Source organism: Bombina bombina, chromosome 1 (assembly GCF_027579735.1).
Source record: "Bombina bombina isolate aBomBom1 chromosome 1, aBomBom1.pri, whole genome shotgun sequence".
NCBI lineage: Eukaryota > Metazoa > Chordata > Amphibia > Anura > Bombinatoridae > Bombina > Bombina bombina.
This window is the reverse complement of record NC_069499.1, coordinates 722205811-722233661: the sequence shown is the minus strand read 5'-3', so window position 1 is coordinate 722233661 and position 27851 is coordinate 722205811. Positions and strand designations below refer to the sequence as shown.

General features: G+C 39.2%; 1 protein-coding gene across 2 annotated transcripts in view; it reads right to left on the bottom strand.

Annotated features, from left to right (window-relative positions):
• Positions 1-10093: 10093 nt before the first annotated feature.
• LOC128639568 (opsin-3) overlaps positions 10094-27851 on the bottom strand; it is a 110829-nt gene continuing 93071 nt past the window's right edge. The window contains exons 1-2 of one of the 2 annotated variants that reach the window (XR_008399223.1): positions 14737-14820; positions 10763-10879 (exon numbers count right to left, since the gene is read on the bottom strand). Coding sequence is in view for 1 of the 2 variants with exons in the window: in XM_053691707.1 (XP_053547682.1) it covers positions 10658-10879 (222 nt within the window). In the remaining variant the exon portion in view is untranslated. Of the gene's footprint in view, positions 10880-14736; positions 14821-27851 lie in introns of those variants that run through there. The other variant, XM_053691707.1, reaches the window with a different exon arrangement.

Sequence of the window (27851 nt, the reverse complement as noted above, 5' to 3'; positions counted from 1 at the left end):
AGATACCCCAGTTGAGCACTTACCTGATAATACACAAGCTTCTAGTAAGCATGGTTCAGTTGGACTGAAATACATTGATCTGGTGGACCTCACTAATTTGATTTCCTTACAACAGGAATCCACCAGATCCACTGACACACTAACAAACAATTGCACATCTTTCACATATAAGAATATTTCTTATTTCTATCCAGTAAATTCTAGACATCAATTGTTGGACCTATACCAGAGAGTGGTAGAGAGAGAATTGACTGACTTATCAAATACGATTGAAAAAAATCCCCTAGATATATCTAGGGATAATCTTACCCGACAACAAAGACAGGCATTGATTAGACTTCAGAAAAATGATAGTGTGGTGATAGTCCAGGCTGATAAGGGAGGGGCAGTGGTGGTTTTGAACAAAAGTGATTATATTGGTGAAGTTGAGAACCAATTAAAAGACTGTATGTTATACACTAAACTTACGTTCAATCCCACCACCTCCTTCAAAAACAAACTTAGTCACTTATTTGATTATGCTATTGAACATAGTTTCATGGATAAAGAATTAACTGATTACCTATATGTGGAACAGCCAACCACCCCATACTTTTGCATTGCACCCAAGATACATAAGGGACTCAAAAACCCACCTGGACGGCCCATTGTAGCCAGTAATGGATCCCTGTGTGAAAGATTGGGTGGTTGGCTCGACCACATACTCCAACCTATCATGCTGGCCCTACCAGGGTACATTAGGGACAGTACACACTTACTGACACAGATAAGTGATATAACTTGGAAAGAATCTTACGTATGGGCCACCATTGATGTCACGGCCCTCTATTCCAACATCCCCCATTCAAAAGGACTGGAGGCTATAGATTTTATGCTACATAGATATTCAGACTATAGTAATGAATTTATATCATTTATTGTCCAAATAACAGAATTTCTTTTACAACACATGTTTTTCATCTTCCAAGGCACATATTACCTACAAAGACAAGGTACAGCGATGGGGGCAAAATTTGCCCCTGCGCTAGCAAATATATATATGGGGTGGCTGGAATTAAATATGATCTTTTCAGACCAGTTTCCATATAAGGACAATGTTATAATATATGGCCGCTTTATAGACGACATTATAGTCATCTGGGACACCAGGGATGACTGTACAGCTGATAAATTTGTAGACTTTATGAATAATAATGAATATAATCTTACTTTTACAGCACAGATACATAAACAGTCTATTGATTTCCTAGATTTAAGTCTGAGAGCCAAAGATAACACAATTTCTACATGCACTTACCGTAAACCATTGGCTAGGAACACGATACTGAGAGCTGATTCCTGCCATCTCAATCACTTAAAAAGAGGCATTCCAAAAGCACAATACCTTCGTTTAATAAGGAATTGTACAGAATTGACAGATTATTTCCTCCAAGCAAGGGAGTTAACAAATAGATTAACTGATAGAGGATATCATAGGAATCTGCTACTTAAAATAGAAAAACAAGTGGCAGATTTAAATAGACAAGAACTACTCAAAGGAGGCCATAAGAAACCGGGAAAATTGATATATCTATACCTCCTGACCAAAACCTTTTGTTTATTACGCAATTCAGTAGACAATACAATCAAATCAGTAAGATAGTCAAACACAACTTGTCAATTCTAAAAGGTGATGAGACACTTAATAACATTTTAATATCAGGAATAAAATGTATAGCACGAAGAGCACCCACTATAAGAGAAATAACTGGCAAACAGTTTACAGACAAAGAAACAACAGGCTCACACTGGCATAGCTCAAAACCAGGATGCTTTAAATGTGGCCATATACCATGCAAAGGATGCACTTGCATCACTGTGACAGACACTTTTTCTTCTAATATTACTAAACAAGTGTTCCATATCCAAGATAGAATTGACTGTAATTCACAATATGTCATCTATCTCATTAATTGCTTATTCTGCTCCTGTCAATACATTGGTATAACCACCCGCCCATTAAAAGATAGAATTCGTGAACACTTACGCTCTTTAGATGAAAAAGAACCTAAAACGCCGGCAGCTAAGCATTTTAGATTGCATGGTATAGGACAAAAATATTTTTCATTCATAGGCATTGATATTATTAAAAAACACCCCAGGGGTGGTAATAGGGAAAAATGCTTAAGAAAAAAAGAAATCTTTTGGATTATAAAGTTACATACTAGAGTACCAGAAGGAATCAACAAAAGGATGGATGTTGACTTATTTGTTGAATAATACAATTTTTAATATAATCTAAAATAAAACAATATAAGAGAAAACTTTTTTCCATATTTATCCTATATAAAGTGTTTCTTCCCTTTACAGTTTACTACCACAGCTCAGGTTCCCCCCAAAAAACCCTAGATGTACTAATTTAAATAGTGTGAAAAATTAACAATTAATTTAGCACATCTGAAATCAACTGTGTGTCTTTTATTCTATTTTTTTATTTATTCCATTTTTTCATTATCATATTTATGTTCTTTTAATGTATTTCTTGTTTTCTGTAACTTCATTTGTATTATACATATATTAATATATTGTTTTGTTTATGTTAATATAGTGGTTTTTCCATTCCTAATTTAAACTGGTGTTTTTTTCACATATGCATCGATAGTGACTGACTTATAGTAATTGATACTACTATCGATATGCCTGCATTTCTGAAAAAAACGACCAATTTTCTTCAAGCCATTCTTATATATTATTGTTTTATGAAATACCTACATATTCTTTTATATGTAACTGCTAACTTTTTATTTTTTTGTTTTTTATCTATTTTCTTTATCTAACTTATCATTTAGAATTTAGTTTATATAGGCTTAGAATGTATATTTTGTATATATTAACAATTGTACTAGTACTAGAAGATTTGCATAACTGTTTACTGTGTTGTTTGACACATAGTAATTAAAGAAACTGAATGAGTGACCTATTTGCAGCAAATGTTTCTGCTACCTGACCCATAGGTGTAACCTATAGTTCTTAATTAAACATAGAACAGGATTGGTTCCTTTGCTGCATATAGGCCAATACACACCTTGAACATATCACCTCTGATGAAGCGCATGTACGCATGCGCGAAACGCGTCAGGTGTTAAGGCTTTGCTCTCACCTTATGTACTAGCACTCTGCTTCAATAAATCTTTTTGAACCAGCCGTGGATGACTCTTCAGCAGTTATTTGTCCTCTTTTCTGGGGATTATCTATTTATATATATATATATATATATATATATATATATCTCAAATAACAAATAAAGTAGGTCATACATTTATGCCACAAACACATCAAGGCTAAGGGGAATGACCACAAACATTTCTGATAATTCTCAATAATTGTTAAATGACTGACAGTAAATATTTTGAAGTAAAGCAAAAATACGGATATTATTGCCTGCTGTTGTGCAATGTCAATACAAAATATATTATTATGGTACACATTTGGATCTAAAATAAAGCACATTAATTTGAAACGCTGACAGAGATATTTATAAGACAAGAGACATACTGTATATGTAGGCATGGGGACGGCTCTTCTGATTGAGCAAAAGAGAGGGGGGAGAGAGAGAGAGCAAAAGAGAGGGAGGAGAGAGCAAAATAGAGGGAGGAGAGAGAGAGCAAAAGTGAGGGGGGAGAGAGATTCAAAAGAGAAGGGGGAGAGAGCAAAACAGAGGGGTAGAGAGAGCAAAAGAGAGGTGGAGAGAGAGAGCACAAAAGAGAGGTGGAGCGAGAGAGCGCAAAAGAGAGGGGGAGAGAGCACAAGAGAGAGGGGGAGAGAGAGAGCAAAAGAAAGGGGGAGAGAGAGCGCAAAAGAGAGGGGGAGAGCACACAAAAGAGAGGGGGAGAGAGAGCGCAAAAGAGAGCAGGGGCAAGAGCTCAAAAGAGAGGGGAGAGAGAGAGCGCAAAAGAGAGGGGGGAGAGAGAGCAAAAGAGAGGGAGGAGAGAGCAAAATAGAGGGAGGAGAGAGCAAAATAGAGGGAGGAGAGAGCAAAAGTGAGGGGGGAGAGAGATTCAAAAGAGAAGGGGGAGAGAGCAAAACAGAGGGGTAGAGAGAGCAGAAGAGAGGTGGAGAGAGAGAGCACAAAAGAGAGGTGGAGCGAGAGAGCGCAAAAGAGAGGGGGAGAGAGCACAAGAGAGAGGGGGAGAGAGAGAGCGCAAAAGAAAGGGGGGAGAGAGAGCGCAAAAGAGAGGGGGAGAGCGAACAAAAGAGAGGGGGAGAGAGAGCGCAAAAGAGAGCAGGGGAAAGAGATCAAAAGAGAGGGGAGAGAGAGAGTGCAAAAGAGGGGGGAGAGCGTGCAAAAGAGAGGGGGAGAGAGAGCGCAAAAAAGAGGGGGAGAAAGCGCAAAAGAGAGGGGGAGAGAGAGCAAAAGAGAGGGGAGAGAGCGCAAAAGAGAGGTGGAGCGAGAGAGCGCAAAAGAGAGGGGGAGAGAGAGAGCAAAAGAGAGGGGGAGGGAGAGAGAGCAAGGGTGGGACCGATGTACTGCAAAAAATGGCCTGTGTGATTGGGCTTTAGGACTAGTATATATACTGTATATATATATATATATATATATATATATATATATATATATATATATATATATATATATATATATATATATATATCTCAAATAAAGTAGGTCATACATTTATGCCACAAACACCTCAAGGCTAAGGGGAATGACCACAAACATTTCTGATAATTCTCAATAATTGTTAAATGACTGACAGTAAATATTTTGAAGTAAAGCAAAAATACGGATATTATTGCCTGCTGTTGTGCTATGTCAATACAAAATATATTATTATGGTACACATTTGGATCTAAAATAAAGCACATTCATTTGAAACGCTGACAGAGATATTTATAAGACAAGAGACATACTGTATATGTAGGCATGGGGACGGCTCTTCTGATTGAGCAAAAGAGAGGGGGGAGAGAGCAAAATAGAGGGAGGAGAGAGAGAGCAAAAGTGAGGGGGGAGAGAGATTCAAAAGAGAAGGGGAGAGAGCAAAACAGAGGGGTAGAGAGAGCAAAATAGAGGGAGGAGAGAGCAAAATAGAGGGAGGAGAGAGCAAAATAGAGGGAGGAGAGAGAGAGCAAAAGTGAGGGGGGAGAGAGATTCAAAAGAGAAGGGGGAGAGAGCAAAACAGAGGGGTAGAGAGAGCAAAAGAGAGGTGGAGAGAGAGAGCACAAAAGAGAGGTGGAGCGAGAGAGCGCAAAAGAGAGGGGGAGAGAGCACAAGAGAGAGGGGGAGAGAGAGAGCAAAAGAAAGGGGGGAGAGAGAGCGCAAAAGAGAGGGGGAGAGCGCACAAAAGAGAGGGGGAGAGAGAGCGCAAAAGAGAGCAGGGGCAAGAGCTCAAAAGAGAGGGGAGAGAGAGCGCAAAAGAGAGGGGGGAGAGAGAGGAACAGAGAGTGTGGGAGAGGGAGCAAAAGAGAGGGGAGGGAGCAAAAGAGAGGGGAAAGAGCAAAAGAGAGGGGAGAGAGAGCAAAAGAGAGGGGAGAGAGAGCAAAAGAGAGGTGGAGCGAGAGAGCGCAAAAGAGAGGGGGAGCGAGAGAGCAAAAGAGAGGGGGAGAGAAAAAATAAGAGGGGGGAAGAGAGAGAGCAAAATAAGAGAGGGGGAGAGATGGGGGAAAGAGGGATGGAGAGAGAGCAATAGAGAGGGGGAGAGACAACAAAGAGGGGGATAGAGAGCAAAGGGGGGGAGAGGGGGGAGAGAGCAAAAGAGAGGGATGTAAAGAGAGAGCAAAAGAGAGGGGAGAGAGACAGAGCAAAAGAGAGGGGGAGAGAGAGAGCACAAAAGAGAGGGGGAGAGAGAGCGCAAAAGAGAGGCGGAGAGAGAGAGAGCGCAAAAGAGAGTGGGGAGAGTGCAAAAGAGAGGGGGAGAGAGAGCACAAAAGAGAGGGGGAGAGAGAGTGCAAAAGAGAGGGAGGATAGAGAGAGGGCAAAAGAGGGGGGAGAGAGAGTGCAAAAGAGAGGAGGATAGAGAGAGAGCACAAAAGAGAAGGGAGAGAGAGCGCAAAATAGGGGGAGAGAGCAAAAGAGAGGGGGAGAGAGCAAAAGACAGGGGATAGAGAGAGCAAAAGAGAAGGGGAGAGAGAGAGCAAAAGAGAGCGAGGAGAGAGCAAAAGAGAGAGAGCAAAAGAGAGGGGGAGAGAGATTCAAAAGAGAGGGGGGAGAGAGCAAAATTGAGGGGTAGAGAGAGCAAAAGAGAGGTGGAGTGAGAGAGCACAAAAGAGAGGTGGAGTGAAAGAGCGCAAAAGAGAGGGGGAGAGAGCACAAGCGAGAGGGGGAGAGAGAAAGCGCAAAAGAGAGGGGGGAGAGAGAGCGCAAAAGAGGGGGGAGATCGTGCAAAAGAGAGGGGGAGAGAGAGTGCAAAAGAGAGGGGGAGAGAGCGCAAAAGTGAGGGGGAGAGAGAGCAAAAGAGAGGGGAGAGAGCGCAAAAGAGAGGGGGAGAGAGAGGAAAAGAGAGTGTGGGAGAGGGAGCAAAAGAGAGGGGAAAGAGCAAAAGAGTGGGGAGAGAGAGCAAAAGAGAGGGGAGAGAGAGCAAAAGAGAGGTGGAGCGAGAGAGCGCAAAAGAGAGGGGGAGAGAGAGAGCAAAAGAGAGGGGGAGGGAGAGAGAGCAAGGGTGGGACCGATGTACTGCAAAAAATGGCCTGTGTGAGCGGGCTTTAGGACTAGTATATATACTGTATATATATATATATATATATATATATATATATATATATATCAAATAAAGTAGGTCATACATTTATGCCACAAACACCTCAAGGCTAAGGGGAATGACCACAAACATTTCTGATAATTCTCAATAATTGTTAAATGACTGACAGTAAATATTTTGAAGTAAAGCAAAAATACGGATATTATTGCCTGCTGTTGTGCTATGTCAATACAAAATATATTATTATGGTACACATTTGGATCTAAAATAAAGCACATTCATTTGAAACGCTGACAGAGATATTTATAAGACAAGAGACATACTGTATATGTAGGCATGGGGACGGCTCTTCTGATTGAGCAAAAGAGAGGGGGGAGAGAGCAAAATAGAGGGAGGAGAGAAAGAGCAAAAGTGAGGGGGGAGAGAGATTCAAAAGAGAAGGGGGAGAGAGCAAAACAGAGGGGTAGAGAGAGCAAAAGAGAGGGAGGAGAGAGCAAAATAGAGGGAGGAGAGAGCAAAATAGAGGGAGGAGAGAGAGAGCAAAAGTGAGGGGGGAGAGAGATTCAAAAGAGAAGGGGGAGAGAGCAAAACAGAGGGGTAGAGAGCAAAAGAGAGGTGGAGAGAGAGAGCACAAAAGAGAGGTGGAGCGAGAGAGCGCAAAAGAGAGGGGGAGAGAGCACAAGAGAGAGGGGGAGAGAGAGAGCAAAAGAAAGGGGGGAGAGAGAGCGCAAAAGAGAGGGGGAGAGCGCACAAAAGAGAGGGGGAGAGAGAGCGCAAAAGAGAGCAGGGGCAAGAGCTCAAAAGAGAGGGGAGAGAGAGCGCAAAAGAGAGGGGGGGGGACAGAGAGTGTGGGAGAGGGAGCAAAAGAGAGGGGAGGGAGCAAAAGAGAGGGGAAAGAGCAAAAGAGAGGGGAGAGAGAGCAAAAGAGAGGGGAGAGAGAGCAAAAGAGAGGTGGAGCGAGAGAGCGCAAAAGAGAGGGGGAGCGAGAGAGCAAAAGAGAGGGGGAGAGAAAAAATAAGAGGGGGGAAGAGAGAGAGCAAAATAAGAGAGGGGGAAAGATGGGGGAAAGAGGGATGGAGAGAGAGCAATAGAGAGGGGGAGAGACAACAAAGAGGGGGATAGAGAGCAAAGGGGGGGAGAGGGGAGAGAGGGGGGAGAGAGCAAAAGAGAGGGATGTAAAGAGAGAGCAAAAGAGAGGGGAGAGAGACAGAGCAAAAGAGAGGGGGAGAGAGAGAGCACAAAAGAGAGGGGGAGAGAGAGCGCAAAAGAGAGGCGGAGAGAGAGAGAGCGCAAAAGAGAGTGGGGAGAGTGCAAAAGAGAGGGGGAGAGAGAGCACAAAAGAGAGGGGGAGAGAGAGTGCAAAAGAGAGGGAGGATAGAGAGAGGGCAAAAGAGGGGGGAGAGAGAGTGCAAAAGAGAGGAGGATAGAGAGAGAGCACAAAAGAGAAGGGAGAGAGAGCGCAAAATAGGGGGAGAGAGCAAAAGAGAGGGGAGAGAGCAAAAGATAGGGGATAGAGAGAGCAAAAGAGAAGGGGAGAGAGAGAGCAAAAGAGAGCGAGGAGAGAGCAAAAGAGAGAGAGAGCAAAAGAGAGGGGGAGAGAGATTCAAAAGAGAGGGGGGAGAGAGCAAAATTGAGGGGTAGAGAGAGCAAAAGAGAGGTGGAGTGAGAGAGCACAAAAGAGAGGTGGAGTGAAAGAGCGCAAAAGAGAGGGGGAGAGAGCACAAGCGAGAGGGGGAGAGAGAAAGCGCAAAAGAGAGGGGGGAGAGAGAGCGCAAAAGAGGGGGGAGATCGCGCAAAAGAGAGGGGGAGAGAGCGCAAAAGTGAGGGGGAGAGAGAGCAAAAGAGAGGGGAGAGAGCGCAAAAGAGAGGGGGAGAGAGAGGAAAAGAGAGTGTGGGAGAGGGAGCAAAAGAGAGGGGAAAGAGCAAAAGAGTGGGGAGAGAGAGCAAAATAGAGGGGAGAGAGAGCAAAAGAGAGGTGGAGCGAGAGAGCGCAAAAGAGAGGGGGAGAGAGAGAGCAAAAGAGAGGGGGAGGGAGAGAGAGCAAGGGTGGGACCGATGTACTGCAAAAAATGGCCTGTGTGAGCGGGCTTTAGGACTAGTATATATACTGTATATATATATATATATATATATATATATATATATATATATATATATATATATATCAAATAAAGTAGGTCATACATTTATGCCACAAACACCTCAAGGCTAAGGGGAATGACCACAAACATTTCTGATAATTCTCAATAATTGTTAAATGACTGACAGTAAATATTTTGAAGTAAAGCAAAAATACGGATATTATTGCCTGCTGTTGTGCTATGTCAATACAAAATATATTATTATGGTACACATTTGGATCTAAAATAAAGCACATTCATTGAAACGCTGACAGAGATATTTATAAGACAAGAGACATACTGTATATGTAGGCATGGGGACGGCTCTTCTGATTGATCACCATGTATCATTTTTATATTAATAGAAATGTTGTTCCCACCGCTATTAAACAATGTATTATTATCACATAATGGACAAAAATATAATTAGCGTAGGGGCTACATTTAGATTTGTAGAACATATCATTTGCCCATCTGATAGATGATTTTGTTCTAAAAATTGGAATAAATATTTTTTCCTTAATGGTCTATGGTATGCAATAATCTACGGGATGTCAATAGTTATCTGCCGAGGAAATCAATAACGTTTATTAGGCTTGTTAAATTACACGTCACTAGAAAGCAGCATAAAAGGAAACATAAATGACCAATAAAATTACAAACTCTTTAAAAAAATCTAAAATATTGTGTAAATGCCCATAAAATTCAAAAAGCATACGAATAAGAATATATCAAACTGTTAACACAAATAATACAAAATGATAAAATATAAAAAAAAAAATTGTTCAAATTTGAAATAACGTAATAAAATCACTATAAAATATACTATAAACCAGATATTGAAAATAGATAATACTAAGTTAAAATAAATTTAGATAGAAATAAGGAATTGCAAACTTTGAATAATGCTAAGAAATAATATTGAAATATACACCATATACTACTGAGTACTGTGCAGAAATACTACAAGTTATTTTAGATAATTAAAGCTACTGGCCTGCTCCCTAATTAAAAAAAATAAATAATTATGTTGTCATATGTAGCAGTAATTTGGTCGTAATAGTTAAAAACTATATGAAAGCAAATTAAATGATACAGAAAGAGTTATTGACCTTAAAGGGAAATGTAAATATTTTTCTATGTTACCTTTAAAAATTGTATTTTAAAATAAAAATGTATTACAGTTATTTTTTCTTGCCCTGAATAAAACTAATGTTTGTTCTTATGGCTTTGGAAGAATGCCCCCGTCCAACAAATTAGATCTTACGGCAAGTGAATAATCTGACCCTAGGGAACAGGTTTAAAATGGTTTCAAATGTTTTAATGAAAAAATATATTTTTTCTTTAACATGTATTGATTGAAGAAAAAGCAAACACACAGATATTATTATTGTTATTAAGAAGAACAAAAGGAAGAAAAAGGATATGAAGTATATTTACAAGGGAAAAAATCCAGAATAAAATGTCATGTCATGAGATATAGGGAACAAAATAAATATGAAGAGCACTATATTGGCAAAGTAGTTGTTAGTCATCATGAAATTGCTATGCTTTAATGGTTAACAATATGACAAAAGTATTCTTCCCTGAATTCACATTAGTTATATCAATCTGAACAGCTCAGTCAACTTGAGAAATACAAAGAACAGTTCTTTTATACTTCCAATGAATAAAACACATTTTGCCCATTTTTCATGGTGTGTGATTACCAGATTGTGGTGCTGTCCATCAAACGTATACATCGCCGTTATTACCATGGTGAGAGTCCACAACGACTGGCTCGTTGTCAACACAATCCCAAAGTAAATCTTTTTTAGAGGTCTCTGTTTAGTTACTAACCAGCAGGAGGTTTGAAATTAAGTCTCATACATAATCTGTATAATGAACTACAATAGTTAATTTTTCTTGGGTTTCTCCAGAAAACCTAACATCTCTCACTTCTCCCATTTTGCTTGAATGCAGATGGCTGTCCTGAAGAGTATATTTCCTTTCCATCTGTAACTGTTTGCATTGGTTGGACTTTAATAGGGTATTGTTGTAAGGATCGGATTCACATTTCAGAACTGCAACAAAACACCTGTAAAACTGGAGGTACAAGCATACTTTAGTTTCTTTGTAACACAAACTAGTGGTATACATTTATGAAAACAAAAAAAGAGTAAAATGATATTGTGCATTAGTTTATCTTCATCAAATGTTTTTATAAAAGACAAGTTGGATAAATAATTAAATTTACTATGGGCCAGATTACAAGTTGAGTTCAAAACATTGCTTTCGCGAAAGCAATATTTGCACTCAACTTAGTAATACCAGCGAGATAGCGCTTCCATAGGCTCCTTGTTCTCATGCTGTGAGACACGGTAAGAGAACAAGTGTATTGAATGGGGTAAGATGCGCAGCGATGGACAGCGAATATAAATATATTGGTATATGAGTATATTTACATATATATTTATGTGTTTATATGTGAATATACACATATTAATCAAGTATAAAAAGAAAAAGGTGAACAACCGCTCTATCAGTAAAAATAGAAACTTTATTACCAAACATTAAAAAGTATAGGACAGCAAGTAACCCATACATAACATAGCGTTTGAGGAGTGCAGCAAAAATGGGCTTACGCGTTTCAGTAAACTGCCGTAATCATAGCCTGTTTTAATGCTAACACCCCTGGGTTTAAAAACCTTAAGAGGTAAAATGATTGTTTAATCATATGGTGCCTCCCCTCATTAGCACTAATGCCATAAGTCATGCCAGAGCCTATGAATTAAATACTGATTAGGTGTTTATGTCTAAATGTTTATATCCAAATGATTCTGTATATGTATATATAAATTAATACATAGGGCACAGTACTTTCCCTTTAACATATGACATCTAATCACTAACAAAAATGGTAATGTGACAATAGAGTGTTGAAATTCATTGTGACTTAGTACTAGTACGGAAATGCAATGTTCTTGACTAAATATACAAAATTTACAGTGAGAATAACTAGTCATATAAAATGCCCAATGGTCAACAGAACAATACAACTGAATTTCTATATATACCTATGTAATTTGTATAGACTATTTACATATTAGTAAGTCTGTAATAACCAGAAATTAGGCAAAAAGAAGATATACTGCGTAAATGTGGACAGGTGAAGAGTTGTGTCTCAGATATAGTTATACTAAGACAGCGGCAATGGAATGGACCAAGTATATATTTCAAAGGATAGCTCTGGGATAGTACTGAACTACTCGCAATAATTTATTAAATCATATCTGGATTCTGGAGTTGAGGCCCTCTGGGTGTCTAGTCCTAAGCCTAAACATCCAGTAGGCCTCCCGTTTAGCTAAAAGTTTATCTAGATCTCCCAGTCTCTAGGGAAGTTTAACTTTTTCTATGGCATACCATCTCAATGTATGTATTTCTCCCTGATGTTTTTCCACAAAATGGCATACTAGAGGGGTGGTCAATTTGCCTTGTGAGATAGAAAAAATTAATGTTCCCTTATGCATGATTTTATGTCCCTCAAGGTGAGTCCTATGTATTGGACTCCACACGTTTTGCATCTCAACATATAGATGACCTCAGAGGACATACAATTCATGCATGACTTTATCCTGAACTCCTCACCTGTTATGTGTGATGTGAAGGACTTGGTTTTTTCAAAAAATTCACATGGCCTGCACTTTCTGTGTCCACAGTTGTACATACCTGTATTGCTCAGCCAATTGGAAGCCCCAGTGTTTTCTTTTTTTAATAAGGTGGGAGAGAGCAGGGAGCCTATAGTAGGGCATTTTTTAGAACTACATCTAATGTCATTGGTAACCAATTCAGTTAGTTCGTCATCTGCGGCCAGAATGTGGACATTTTTCCGTATTATTTGCGAAATTTGTGGAAACTGAACACTGTAGCTGGTGACAAAATTCACTCCCTTGAATGGTTCTGTTTTACCTTTTTTGTCTCCCAAAAGGAATAATCTGTGTATTTATCCACCTTGTTTCTTGCAATGCTAATAGTTTTTTTGGGATATCCCCTCTCCCTCAGCCTATGTTCCAAATCTTTTGCTTCACGGCTGTAGTCTCCATACTCTGTACAGTTGCGTTTTAAATGTATGAATTCTCCTTTAGCCACTGCCGCTGCAGCGTGATTTGGATGGCAGCTTTTGACGTGAAGCAAGGAATTGGCTGAAATGGGTTTCCTATAGATCTTGGTTAGCACCTTACCCTCTTTGGAGCCAATCAAGGTGATATCAAGATAATTGATTCTCTCACAGTTTAGTTCAAATGTGAAACTGAGGCCAACATCATTGTTGTTTAGCATGTTTATAAAGGTTGCAACCTCAGATTCCCTCCCCTTCCATATAAAAAGGAGGTCGTCGATATATCTGCCATACATGTGGATATCATCTTTGTGTATGTTTCTATCTCCAAAGATGTGGAAAAACTCCCACCAACCTAAAAATAGGTTGGCATACGAGGGTGCAAATTTAGCCCCCATCGCTGTTCCACATCTCTGGAGATAGAAAACCTCCTGGAACTGAAAGAAATTGTGGGTGAGGAGAAATTTGGTAACCTCCACTACATAATTCTGAAACTCATGTGTATACTCTGAGTAGTTCCTTAAATATAATTGTATTGCTTTTATACCCTCTTCATGAGGTAATGATGAGTACAGTGATATAGCATCTACTGTAACCCAACAATAGGTATCTTCCCACTTTTGGCATTCCATCATATTTAGCACGTGTTTCGTATCATTGATATACGAGGGCATGGTGATAACAAAGGGTTGGAGTATAGAGTCGAGCCACTGAGACAGGTGCTCAAACAATGACCCAATCCCATTGACTATTGAAGTAAATTTTAAGTTTTAAAGAGATAGAAAGGACAAAATGTAAATGTGCATTGGTGCATTTCAATTTTAAATAGAAATATTTTGCAGTACATTAGCAAAAATGCTTCTAATAGATTATGGTTTTTCAGCAGCATACGCATATATTCTTTGGAGCCGTACACCAGTATTCAATCACCACACCTTCTTAGAGAGTCAGCAATTACTTAACACAGTGCACACCACCGCCGGCTCTCTGTGCTTAAATACTGATGCAAAGGAACTTACAGCATATGTGCGTATGCTGCTGATAAATTAATTACTTTTACTTGAAGCATTTTTGCTAATGGAAGTATATTGCAAAAATGCTTCTATTTAAAATTAAAACACACCCATGCACATTTCACTTTGTTTATTCATTTAATTTTTACTTTCTTGTCCCTTTAATAGTAACTAATTTCCTAGGTAATTTTAACTAAAATTGTGATTATAGCCTAATTTTATTTTGACACATTATCTTTAGCATAATTGTGTGTGTAATTTAATTTGGCCCCCTAGCAAATCCCTCCTGGTCCTCTATATAAAAAAATGTTTGGGTGCCCCAGTTTTAGATGCAGCGATAAAATGAAACAAAATTTTTTTAAATGTGAATAAAGTAAGATCTTGATTAAATCAAACCAACTATACTTTTTTTTATGTCATCCGTTTTTTTTTTTATTTAAAGGACCAGTAAATACAGAAGATTTGCTATATCACTTACTCTGAACTTATAATGAGTAGTATATTTTTCTGATAAATTTCAAAGTTATCTCTATTTCCACTCCCCCTGTATCATGTGACAGCGATCAGCCAATCACAAATGCATATAAGTATATTATGTGAATTCTTGCACATGCTCGGTAGGAGCTGGTGAATCAAAAAGTTTTCATATAAAAAACGTGCACATTTATTAATGGAATTAAATTGGAAAGTTGTTTAAAATTGCATGCTCTATCGTTTAAATTTGACTTGAGTGTCCCTTCAAAAGGACACACCTCCGGCTATTGTAAAACTTGTGCTAGTCCTATGCTCCCAAGCATGGTCAAAATGTAAGTGAAGGGATGTAATGCACTTACCTGTACTAATGCTGCAGAGGGTACTCCTGCTGGTCTGCCATTGGTGTTCAGACTCAGCAGGGCTAATGGAATCCTCGATATTGGTGCAACATTATTTATCTTCCCTACAAACTGCAGCAGCTGTGAGAAGTGCCTAGACTACTGCAGAGGTTGCACAAGCACTCCACCTAGTGGCAGCAATGCAGTATTGGACAAACAGTATTGCACAGGAGATGTGAGAGATTTAAAGCAAACACCACACCCCTTACCAGCTGTCACTCATTTAGCAACCCTATTAAGCACTGCTGTTGAGTGAACTCAGTGCTCAGTTATTAAAGAGCTATCCTTGAGTTAAGTTTTGTGTATGACTCTTGGTTACCTAAACTTTCTGCCTTGTTTCCCTTTATGATCTATTGCTGCCTGCCCTGACCTCTTGCTTGTTATACCGTTTATGAACATTTGCTTCCTGCCCTGACTTTGGAACGTTTTACCTTGCTTTTGGATTTTCCTTCTGTACCACGCACTCCTGTGTTATCTAGTGGTCGTGTTAGCTATACTCCGCTACAGGGCTCATCAATCCTGACAAAATAAATGAGCCTATATGGATCCCGTGGAGGTTTTTAAAGCCTTAGAGATGATTACTCAGCAGCTAGTGACCCTCACTCACTCTGTACAAGAGATGCAAAAGGTACAATCCACGTTGCAAGACAACAAGATGAGACTTAACCAAATTATGTAAATGCCTGCAGCACCTGCTCCTGTACCAGATCCTGCTCCTGTTTTCACAGAAGGTGCTACTGCTGCCCCTGAACCCCCGAATAGCACTCCCAGAGAAGTTTGGTGGAGATAGATCACAGTACCACAGTTTTGTGACATCTTGTCAAATCCTGTTTTCTCTCCAGCCCAGAACATACTCCACTGATTTTATAAAAATTTGCACAGTGATCTCTCTCTTATTCAGAGAGCCTCAAGCCTGGGCTTATCATCTACTCAAAACTAATAGCCCTATACTAAATTCCTGGACTTCCTTTCTCCCAGCAATGGATAACATGTATGATGATCCCCATAGAGTCACTACTGCCACTGCTTCCCTACGGGCCCTTAAGCAAGGAAGACGATTAGTAGAGTATATTACAGATTTCTGTCGTCTGGCACTTGAATCTACTTGGAATGAGCCAGCATTACTAGACTAATTTAGATTAGGCCTAACCGCTCAAGGATGAATTGGCCAGAGTCAGCATACCATTCACCCTGGAAGACACGATTGCTCTTTGTATACAGATTGCTGACTCGGGGAACAAAGACAAGACCGTACAAGTTCCTATTTTTCTCCTGTTCAGCGGCCAGTGTATACCAATACTACAACATTTCTGCCAGAGTTTACTGCTGAAAAACCTATGCAAATAGGTATGGCCCATGGTCCTTTATTAGAAGCAGAAAAAGCCTGTAGATGAGCCAAAGGTCTTTGCTTATACTGTGGAAAGGCTGGGCATCAAGTCAGAGAATGCAAAGTAAAACCCAGACCTACAGGAGGTAAACACGCGAGATCTGTTCTCAGTACTAAGACTACAGTGCATCATTTATCATCTCACTTATCCGTACCTCTCTCTTTACAGCTGAATAAATCATCCGTTGATTTGATGGCCATGATAGACTCAGGAGCCAGCTGCTGTTATATGGATACTAGCGCTGCGGAATCTGTTGGCGTTCTACAAATAACCGATAATAATAATAATACTACCATGGCTAAAGCACTTTCCATTCTTACAATTATCAAAGAAACACCTACAGTACCTACATTCAGTCTATTGATGGCTCACCTCCTAGTTCTGGTCCAGTTACAAAAGAAACAGAACCCCTACAAATTTTAATAGAAGAGAGACATAAAGAGATGCCTTCTTTTGACCTAGTGCATTCACCAATATTCCTTTTGGTACTAGGTTTATCGTGGTTAAGGTAACACAATCCTTTAATAAACTGGGATACTGGAAGTATACAGTTTATCTCTGAATCTTGTATAAAACGCTGCCTGTCAGATACTTTTATTGACCTAACTCTTGAACCATCTAACAACAGTTCTCAGAGTCAATTACCAACTTCTTATGAAGAATTCTTTGATGTATTCGAGAAGAAAGGGGCAGAAGAACTACCACCTCATAGAGAATACGACTGTCCAATAGATCTACTTTCAGGTGCCCAAGTTCAGATGGGTAGTATATACCCACTTTCTGAACCAGCACTTGAGGTTTTAGAAAGTTATATTGATGAAAATCTGGCTAAAGGGTTTATAAGACCTTTTACTTATCCTGCTGGAGCTGGGATATTCTTTGTGGGCAAAAAAGATGGTGGCCTTTGGCCTTGTATTGATTATAGGGCATTGAATGCAGTAGCAATAAAAAATAGATATCCTCTGCCTTTGATACCTGAATTGTTAGAAAGATTACGAGAAGCCACTATTTACAGCAAGATAGATCTTCGTGGGGCCTATAATCTGGTTAGAATCAGAGAAGAGGATTATGGAAAACCGCATTTTGTTCAAGGTATGGTCATTACGAATACCTAGTGATGCCCTTTGGCTTATGCAATGCCCCAACAACTTTTCAAAGATTTGTTAACGATATACTAAGGGATATATTGGACATATTCGTTGCCGTTTATCTGGATGATATTCTGATTTACTCTACTTCACTGTCAGAACATATTACACATATGTAAAAACTGTATTATCTCTTCTCAGAAAACAATTTGTATGCAAAACTGGAGAAATGTGCTTTCAATGTTCAAAAAGTAGCGTTTCTTGGCTATGTAATCTATCCAGGCACTTTTGAGATGGACTCTAGCAAGATAAAAACTATCCTCTCCTGGCCAGTACCTACTAATAAGAAAGGGGTACAATGCTTTTTGGGGTTCTGCAACTTCTATAGAAAATTCATTCAAAATGTTTCCAAGATTGTACAACCTATCACTGCCTTAACCAAGAAAGATACTACATTTAATTGGAATCCTCAAGCCGAGAAGGCATTTGAAGAGTTAAAAAGATTATTTACCTCAACTCCAATACTGATTCTGTCAAATCCCAAAGTTGATGCTTCTGAAACAGCAGTTGGGGCTATTCTCTCACAACGCTATAGATCTAAGGAAATCATGCATCCAGTAGCTTTCTTCTCTCACTCTTTATCTACAGCTGAGCGGAATTATGATGAGATAGGGAGTTGTTAGCCATTCAATTGGCTCTTGAAGAATGGCGACATCTATTAGAAGGAACAAAAGATCCTGTCACAGTATACACAGACCATTGCAATTTAGAATACTTGCAATCTGCACGTCGATTAAAACCAAGACATGCCAGATGGGCTCTTTTCTTCAGCAGATTTTATTTGATCATAACATATAGACCTCATAATTGCAAGGTTGATGCTCTTTTTCGCATGACAAAATAATTACCATACCTAAAGAAGAGCCCAAACCAATATTTTCTTGCTACTGTTCCTTCCATTTGGGATAAGATTATACAGAGCAGTACTATTGTAGACATACCAGATAGAGTGCCACCATTGATATCACAAGATGGGATCTATTAATACAAAAATAAAGTGTTTATTTCTACCTCAGTCGTTATGGACATCCTTCAGTATCATCAAAATACTCCTCTCAGTGGCCATGGTGGGATAAAAAAAGATCAAAGACCTGATAACCCATAGTTTTTGGTGGCCATCTCTCACTAAAGATGTGCCAGATCTAAAGGTTCCCATAAAAAACCTAAAGGGGTGGGGGCGGAGCTAGCCAGCAAGCAGGAAAGAAGCATTTAGCTGGAGCTCTGGGCTAAGAGAATAAAATTAAGTGTTTTCAAAGTTCTTTGGGCCCTAATAGCAGTGTACATTTGGTCCTGTGTGCTTCCAAATACTACTGAGAGGCAGCAGGACAAATTTCAGGCGTTTTTAAGCCATTTTCGAGTGATCCGATTTTCAGGACCAGGCCAAAATCAGGAAAGGCTGGGGATGCGGCCTACCCCGGAACGGAGACAGAACAGCAAAGGGCCAAATTCATCATATATAAACTCCTAACCATTCGACCTCTCAGTCTACACAGATCTGACCCTTGGCTTAGATGCAGCAAGCCAAAATTAAGCTTTAAAAGATGAGCAGCTTACCGGAAGGTTTTTCATCAGAGGAGGTGGGGGAGGCCTCAGGAGTCATTGCTGGGAAGTGAAGACTGAGAAGATCAGACAAAAAGAAGGTGAAAAGAGCTTCTGGAAATCACATATATGCTCTGGAGACTACATCAGGGACCAACAACATAAGGGTGAGTGGCGGGAAAATCGCCATTTATTTTTTCTTTTCTCTGATACATCATCACTATTAAGACTGAACTGTACATCCACTCAATATATCAATCTTTCACAAAATTTTACATTGAGAGTGAGTGGACATTATAAACTGGCTCATTTTCTACAATATAAAGAGAAGATATTGGGATAAGTTCCCAAAGCATATAACATCTAAAAGCTGCAGACTGACTAACCATATGCCTAACTAGGCAATGAGCATGAGAAGTCACTAATAACAGATTCAGGGCTCTTAACTTAAGTAGTTCTAAGTTTGCCACAGCAGGTAACATCTCACATCTCACTAACCTGACTCTGCACCTCATCAAGGCGAGAGTGGGACACTTTTAGCGAGAATATCTGTGGTAAAATCTGTCATGTGGACACTAGAACATAAGGCCCTGGGATACTAAAAAATACCTTCAGCACTTTAGAAAAAGATTTAAACTCTGCAATGTTTGGTTAAGCTTATAAAAATTCAACCTGGAGTAGTCTTAAAGAGACAATGAAGTTATAATCTGTTAAAATGCTGCCCAGCAACTAACTTATGTTTTTGTAAAAGGGATGGAGGAGGAAAGGGAGGCGAGGTGAGCAAAGTAAAATACAGGGGTCGTGTTTTCAATATATCTGTAACTCAGATTAACTCTATAACATATTTTCTGAAAGAGGTCACTCTCCAAGATGAAGAGCAGGAACCAAACAGTAAAGGACTGCTTATCTAAGTCGCAGCTTAAACTTAAACTCATAGATAAAGTGGCCTCTCCAACAAAGCTACCTACTGAAGTAGAATCAACAGAAGAGGATAGCCAAATAGGAAAAGATATTCCAAACAACGAACTGTTAACCCAGATCAAATCCTTCTTCCATGAAGAGTTGAAAACAGCAATACATGACCTCAAAAAGGACATAAGAGAAATAGGGGGAAGGACAACAGAATTGGAAAACAAAATTGATGATATCACGGAAGAGATTCCCCAAATCAAACACACCCTGTTAGACCATGCTATATATATCAAAAAGCTTGAAGAGCAGGTGGAAGACTTAGAAAACAGATCTAGAAGATCAAACCTGAGAATCAGAAACCTCCCAAAAGATTACAAAAATCTCCAAGCGGATGTTACGGAAATATTCCACCAACTAATTCCAGATACAGAAATCAACATGCTGCTATTCGATAGAATCCACCGAGCCCTCACCAGACCCTCCCAATCCAAAACCAGAGACATTATAGTTAAACTACATTATTATCATGTCAAGGAGATGATTTTGCAGGCAGCAAGACAAGCTAAGTCGATCACCTATGAGGGACACAATATCCAAATATATACGGATCTATCTCCCATAACACTGAGAAAAAGACGTGAAATGAAACCAATTGTAGAAGCACTTAACAAAGAGAAGATAAGGTACCGCTGGAACTTTCCCTTCAAGTTGATCTTTACTCACCAGAATACCTTGTATTCTTGCTCGTCACTAGAGGAGGGACAAATGACACTGAACAAACTGGATATAACAATGGAAGAACCCACAACACAGACCACACAGCAGACAGCGAGAAGACCACCCCAGAGAGAATGGTCTATGGTCACTAAAAAAGGTAACCCAAAAAAATCAAGACCAACTACACCCTCCAATGAAGACCAGAACTCCAACAGCGAGGAGAATCCTCCTGTCCATTGAAGAAGACATCCTTATGGAGTTAGGATGAGAAGATTATTAAGAGTACGAACTTTACCTCACACAGTTGGACTAGGTATAAGGTATAATTGAAGGAGACATTAGTCCACGAATGGTAATTGAAAAGTGTATTGTCTCTCTCTCCTTTTTTTTTTTTTTCCTTTTTCTCTTACTTTCTCTACTTATCTCTATCCTTCATTCTCCTTTTGCTGGTATGTTTTCTCCCTCAAGGTATAATATCTGATTACATCCTTACGGAACTAGGGTGAGAAGATCCATAAGAGTTCGAACTTTACCTCACACAGTTGGACTGGATATAAGGTATAATGGAAAGATACATTAGTACACAAGTTATAATGGAAAATTGTATTGTTCCTCTCTTCTTCTTTTCTTTTTCTCTTATTTTTCATACCGATCTCTATCCTTCACTCTCTTTTTGCTGGTATGTTTTCTCCCTCAAGGTATAATGTCAGATTATAGAAAATAAGAAAGTTATAACAAGACTATTCCAGAGTTGAATACTGACCAGAAGGTCAAAAATGTCGCAGGTGCAGTTTGTGGCACCCAGTTTGAATGTTATATTTAACTGTTTTATGTTTTATTGTTCAGTTCTAAAGGTTCAGGCACAACAGTCACGAAAAACAGGTTCATTAAGACACTCCAAATATGAAGGTATCCTCCCAGTGTGCAAAGGTCCCACATCTCCGGCCCGTATAGGCTACAGGTACCAAGTTTTTCTAGATGTTATTCATCTTAAAAATAAAAAGTTACCATGCAGATTAAGATAATCTCACATAATGCCAGGGGCCTTAATTCCAATATAAAAAGAAAGAAAGCCATTATAGAGTATAAAGCTCAAAAAGCTAACATAGTGATGATTCAGGAGACCCACTTCACCTCCACCACGACACCCACATTTTGGGATAAACTTTTCCTTATTAAATATCATGCTATCAATAATAAGAAAAAATGTGGTGTTTCTATACTCCTACATGCCTCTCTTAACTTTAAGGAGGAAGAAATAATCACTGATAAGGAGGGGAGATACCTCATAGTAAGGGGATTGATACACAATACACCAATTCTGTTAGTGAACATTTATGCTCCTAATGATCACCAAGGGCCATTTTTCACCAAAATAAGTAAGCTGCTAATATCCTGGAAGAGACACAAAATAATCATGGGGGGCGACTTTAATATGACTTTAGACGATAAATTAGACAGGACAACAACGGACCCACAAAAGAATAGAAGACAGACCCCAGACCAGCAAATTTTATAAGATTTATTATTAGATCATAACTTACTAGACAGATGGAGAGCAGTAAATAGAGGAGCCAAAGAATACACCTACTATTCATCAGTACATGGCACACGCTCTAGAATTGACTTAATTTTAATAAGTCAAATCATACTCCCTCTAGTTACAGAGGCTACTATAAGCAGCTGTGTATGGTCAGACCATGACATGATGACATTAGATCTAGAAGGAGTGTTAAATCCAGGCAGAATAAGATCCTGGACCCTACACCCCAAAGTACTTCAAAATGAAGTCTTTAAACAACAAATTGAGAAGCACATCGATGAATTCATGAGAATAAATGAGGGTTCCACTGCTAATCCAAACATAATTTGGAGTGCTCTGAAAGCTTCGATTAGGGGTTTGATTATAGCTGAATCCTCTAAAGTTAAAAAACAATATAACTTCACATTAGAAAATTGAGGAAGGAGATTTCCACGATTCGAGAACAAATAATGAGAAATTCTAAGGGAGGTCTAACTAAATTATTAAAAAAGAAAAGTGAGGAACTTAACCTAATGCTTGATAAAGAGGCAATCTCCTCCTTCAAAGCAGTCGATACAAGATACTACACATATGGTAATAAACCTGACAAATTATTAGCAAATAAATTAAAAGATATGACCAGAGCCTCCACCATCCCACAAATACAATTAACAAATGGACCAGTAACCAATGATCCCCTGCAGATAGCTAATGAGTTTGCCAACTATTACAACTCACTCTATAACCTGCCACAACCCAATATTGCAGTAGATAAACAAAAATAATTAGATAGGTTCCTGGAGAGTAGCTCACTAAAACAAATCCCCCAAGAGGATCTAGACCTGCTTAATGCACCTATAACAATTCAGGAGATAAACCAAGCCATTAAAGGATTAAAGAGAAATAAAGCCCCGGGCCCGGACGGGTTCCCAGGCTCTTTTTATAAAGATCTTCAAAAATCGGTGGTACCACATCTAGTAACTATTTTTAATAATATTTTGCAAGGCACAGACATACCACAAGATATATTGACTGCGAGGGTGACAATTATCCCAAAGCCGGGGAAATGCAAACAATATTGTCAAAATTATAGGCCAATTTCACTAATAAATCAGGACCTCAAACTTTTCACCAAAATTTTGGCAAATCGATTGGCTACCCCCATCACAAATTTAATAAATACTGACCAAGTGGGATTCATAGCTCAAAGAGAAGCCCCAGATAATGTAAGAAAGATCATAGACTTGATAAATTTTGCAACAAATAAAGGAATGCCTTCTCTGCTCCTTACTCTGGATGCGGAGAAGGCATTTGACAGGATCAATTGGGATTACATGCTAGCAGTCCTACATAAGGTAGGAATCAAGGGTCCATTTTATATGGGGTTAAAAAAGTTGTACTCTACGCCGGATGCGTTTATCAGACTCTCGGGATATCAATCAAAGCAAATCAAGATCAGGAATGGGACCAGACAGGGCTGCCCACTATCACCGTTGTTGTTTGCATTATGTATTGAACCACTAGCACAGAAAATTAGAGACAACCCCAATATAACAGGAATCAAAGTAGGTGAAAATGAATACAAAATATCACTGTTTGCGGATGATGTCATCCTCGCAGTCACTAAGCCCCTACTTTCCCTCCCAGTAATATACTCAGAGATAGGTAAGTTTGGTTCATTATCAGGATACAAGGTGAATGAAGGTAAATGAGAGGCCTTAGATATTCATCTACCTAATCACACGAAAAAATTACTGGAGATTAATTTTACCTTCTCTTGGGCAAAGACATCCATCAAGTATCTGGGTATTTTCCTTTCACGAAATGTGCATAATCTATACAAAGAAAATTACACAGGTATATTTAAACAGGTTAAAGCTTTGTTGACCAACTGGGCCAAATACAAACTCTCATTATATGGAAGGATTATGTCCATCAAAATGACGATACTGTCCAAGATCCTCTATCTATTTCGCTCTCTCCCAATAAATGTACCGATTTCAGAACTACAAATAATGCAAAAGGAAATTCTTAAATTTATATGGCAAGGGAAAAGGGCAAGAATTAATAAGGACACGTTGACCAGACATAAATCAGGGGGGGTGGGACTTCCAGACTTAATATCTTATTATTATGCAGCTAGAATGGCCCAAACCATCCAATGGCATAGAACGACAAAGACTCCACAATGGGTTCAGTTAGAATCTGATATCATGGAAATAGGCAGATTAGATAGATTACTATGGGCAGACAAACAAGACAGACCTCAAATTCTACGACAGTATGTAGCAATACACCACACCATTATTCTATGGGACAAACTGAACAGAACCTTTTCAATTATCAATAACCGCTCTCAAGCGACACCCTTGATACCCATCAAGTCAATAACAAATTCACAAATGCAGGGAAAACGGGAAAATAAAGGCCTATATCGCATAGCAGATACACTTGTCAATGGTAGGATACTGTCTTTTAAACAATATGAAGAACTGGGGGAACCTGATAGAAATCTCTGGTTTCACTACCTACAACTCAAATCCAGGGTACAAGAGATACAAAGAAAGAACATAACACTATATACGAGTCACTGTGCTTAACTAAAGAATATAAGAGGGGTATGGTTACTTTACTATATCCACTTTTCAACATCAAAGAGAAGGATAAAAAAAACAATAGCATGATAAAATGGGAACAGGACTTAGGTAGATCTTGGTCAGTTGAAACCTGGGCAGAGAATACCCAGAGAGGTCTTAAATTCTCCCCTAATGCTACATTAAAAGAAAATTACCTCAAGGTAATACATAGGTGGTACATTTATCCCAATAGGTGGGCTAAAGCTGAGGACCGTGAACACCATAAATGCTATAGAGGGTGCGACGAAGCGGGGACATATCTACATATGTGGTGGCATTGTAGTAAGGTCAGGAGAGTATGGGATCGCACCTCACACTATTTAAGCTTAATACTTGAAACTGATATAGCCCTTTCTCCAGAGCAGGCCCTTCTACATTTTCCATTAGAAGGGCATCTAAAGAGGCACTCCAAGTTAGTTAACATGATATGTACTGTTACACGTATGTGCATAGCGAAGTTCTGGAAGATAGATGTTCCTACCTTTGAATATATTGAAAAGAGAATAGAATACCACTATAATATGTCAAATGCCACGGCAGAACTCCTAAATACTAGGGACCGCTTCATTGAAATGTGGGAACCATATATTATGTATGTGGAAGGGACTAGAAGGGTAAGAAGGATTGACACGTAGAAAATCAACGTTGAAGGTTATAATATATAAGAGTGTTTCTTTCTGTTGTGGATAAGATATTATGTTTATTACGATGACAAAGTTATTCGGAGTAAAATACCGACAAATATACAGGGAGTGCAGAATTATTAGACAAATGAGTATTTTGACCACATCATCCTCTTTATGCATGTTGTCTTACTCCAAGCTGTATAGGCTCGAAAGCCTACTACCAATTAAGCATATTAGGTGATGTGCATCTCTGTAATGAGAAAGGGTGTGGTCTAATGACATCAACACCCTATATCAGGTGTGCATAATTATTAGGCAACTTCCTTTCCTTTGGCAAAATGGGTCAAAAGAAGGACTTGACAGGCTCAGAAAAGTCAAAAATAGTGAGATATCTTGCAGAGGGATGCAGCACTCTTAAAATTGCAAAGCTTCTGAAGCGTGATCATCGAACAATCAAGTGTTTCATTCAAAATAGTCAACAGGGTCGCAAGAAGCGTGTGGAAAAACCAAGGCGCAAAATAACTGCCCATGAACTGAGAAAAGTCAAGCGTGCAGCTGCCAAGATGCCACTTGCCACCAGTTTGGCCATATTTAAGAGCTGCAACATCACTGGAGTGCCCAAAAGCACAAGGTGTGCAATACTCAGAGACATGGCCAAGGTAAGAAAGGCTGAAAGACGACCACCACTGAAAAAGACACACAAGCTGAAACGTCAAGACTGGGCCAAGAAATATCTCAAGACTGATTTTTCTAAGGTTTTATGGACTGATGAAATGAGAGTGAGTCTTGATGGGCCAGATGGATGGGCCCGTGGCTGGATTGGTAAAGGGCAGAGAGCTCCAGTCCGACTCAGACGCCAGCAAGGTGGAGGTGGAGTACTGGTTTGGGCTGGTATCATCAAAGATGAGCTTGTGGGGCCTTTTCGGGTTGAGGATGGAGTCAAGCTCAACTCCCAGTCCTACTGCCAGTTTCTGGAAGACACCTTCTTCAAGCAGTGGTACAGGAAGAAGTCTGCATCCTTCAAGACAAACATGATTTTCATGCAGGACAATGCTCCATCACACGTGTCCAAGTACTCCACAGCGTGGCTGGCAAGAAAGGGTATAAAAGAAGAAAATCTAATGACATGGCCTCCTTGTTCACCTGATCTGAACCCCATTGAGAACCTGTGGTCCATCATCAAATGTGAGATTTACAAGGAGGGAAAACAGTACACCTCTCTGAACAGTGTCTGGGAGTCTGTGGTTGCTGCTGCACGCAATGTTGATGGTGAACAGATCAAAACACTGACAGAATCCATGGATGGCAGGCTTTTGAGTGTCCTTGAAAAGAAAGGTGGCTATATTGGTCACTGATTTGTTTTTGTTTTGTTTTTGAATGTCAGAAATGTATATTTGTGAATGTTGAGATGTTATATTGGTTTCACTGGTAAAAATAAATAATTGAAATGGGTATATATTTTTTTTTTGTTAAGTTGCCTAATAATTATGCACAGTAATAGTCACCTGCACACACAGATATCCCCCTAAAATAGCTATAACTAAAAACAAACTAAAAACTACTTCCAAAACTATTCAGCTTTGATATTAATGAGTTTTTTGGGTTCATTGAGAACATGGTTGTTGTTCAATAATAAAATTAATCCTCAAAAATACAACTTGCCTAATAATTCTGCACTCCCTGTATAATGAATGTGACTCTTGAACAGACTGAACCTGTAATGTTACTTGTTTGAAGTTTATTTGTAAAATGATATTTTGATTTGAAAATTAATAAAAATATTTAAACAAAAAACCTAAAGGGTTGCTAAAACCATTACCCATACCTGAAAGACCATGGTCAGACATTTCAATAGATTTTACAGTAGAATTACCTAAATCCCAAGGGTATGATGCACTGCAAGTGAAACAGACCGTTTTACTAAAATGGCACATTTTATACCTACCAAAGGCATTCCTTCAGCAAAGCAGCAAAGCCGACTGTTACTCTTTTCATCCAAGAGCTATTCAGATTGCACAGCATACCTGAATCAATAGTTACAGATAGAGGCACACAATTCACCTCTACATTTTGGACTTCCTTTTGCCAAGGTTTACGCATTCAGAGATCATTATTCACTGTCTTCCATCCACAAACCAATGGTCAAACCGAACGAACAAACCAAACTTTGGAACAGTATCTGCAATGTTTTATATCTCATCTACAGGATAATTGGAATCAATATATACTGTAACCCTAGCTGAGTTTGCCTATAACAATCAAATGCACAGTTCTATAGAAAGGTTTCCCTAATGCTAATTATGGGAGAGAGAGAGAGAGAGAGAGAGAGAGAAGAGAGAGAGAGAAGAGAGAGAGAGAGAGAGAGAGATTAATATAACTGTGTTTGTTATACAAAACTTGGGAATGGGCAATAAAGGGAATATCAATCTTTTTAAACAATAATAATTTTGGAGTAGACTGTCCCTTTAAATCTGTTTGTTTATAAATAAATGGGACCAAGTTGGTCTTTACTCCAGCTTTGTGTGTATATGTTGTTTGAATTTGGGTTTGGGGGGTGGGGATCTCCTCTTCTTTTTATTATGATCTTG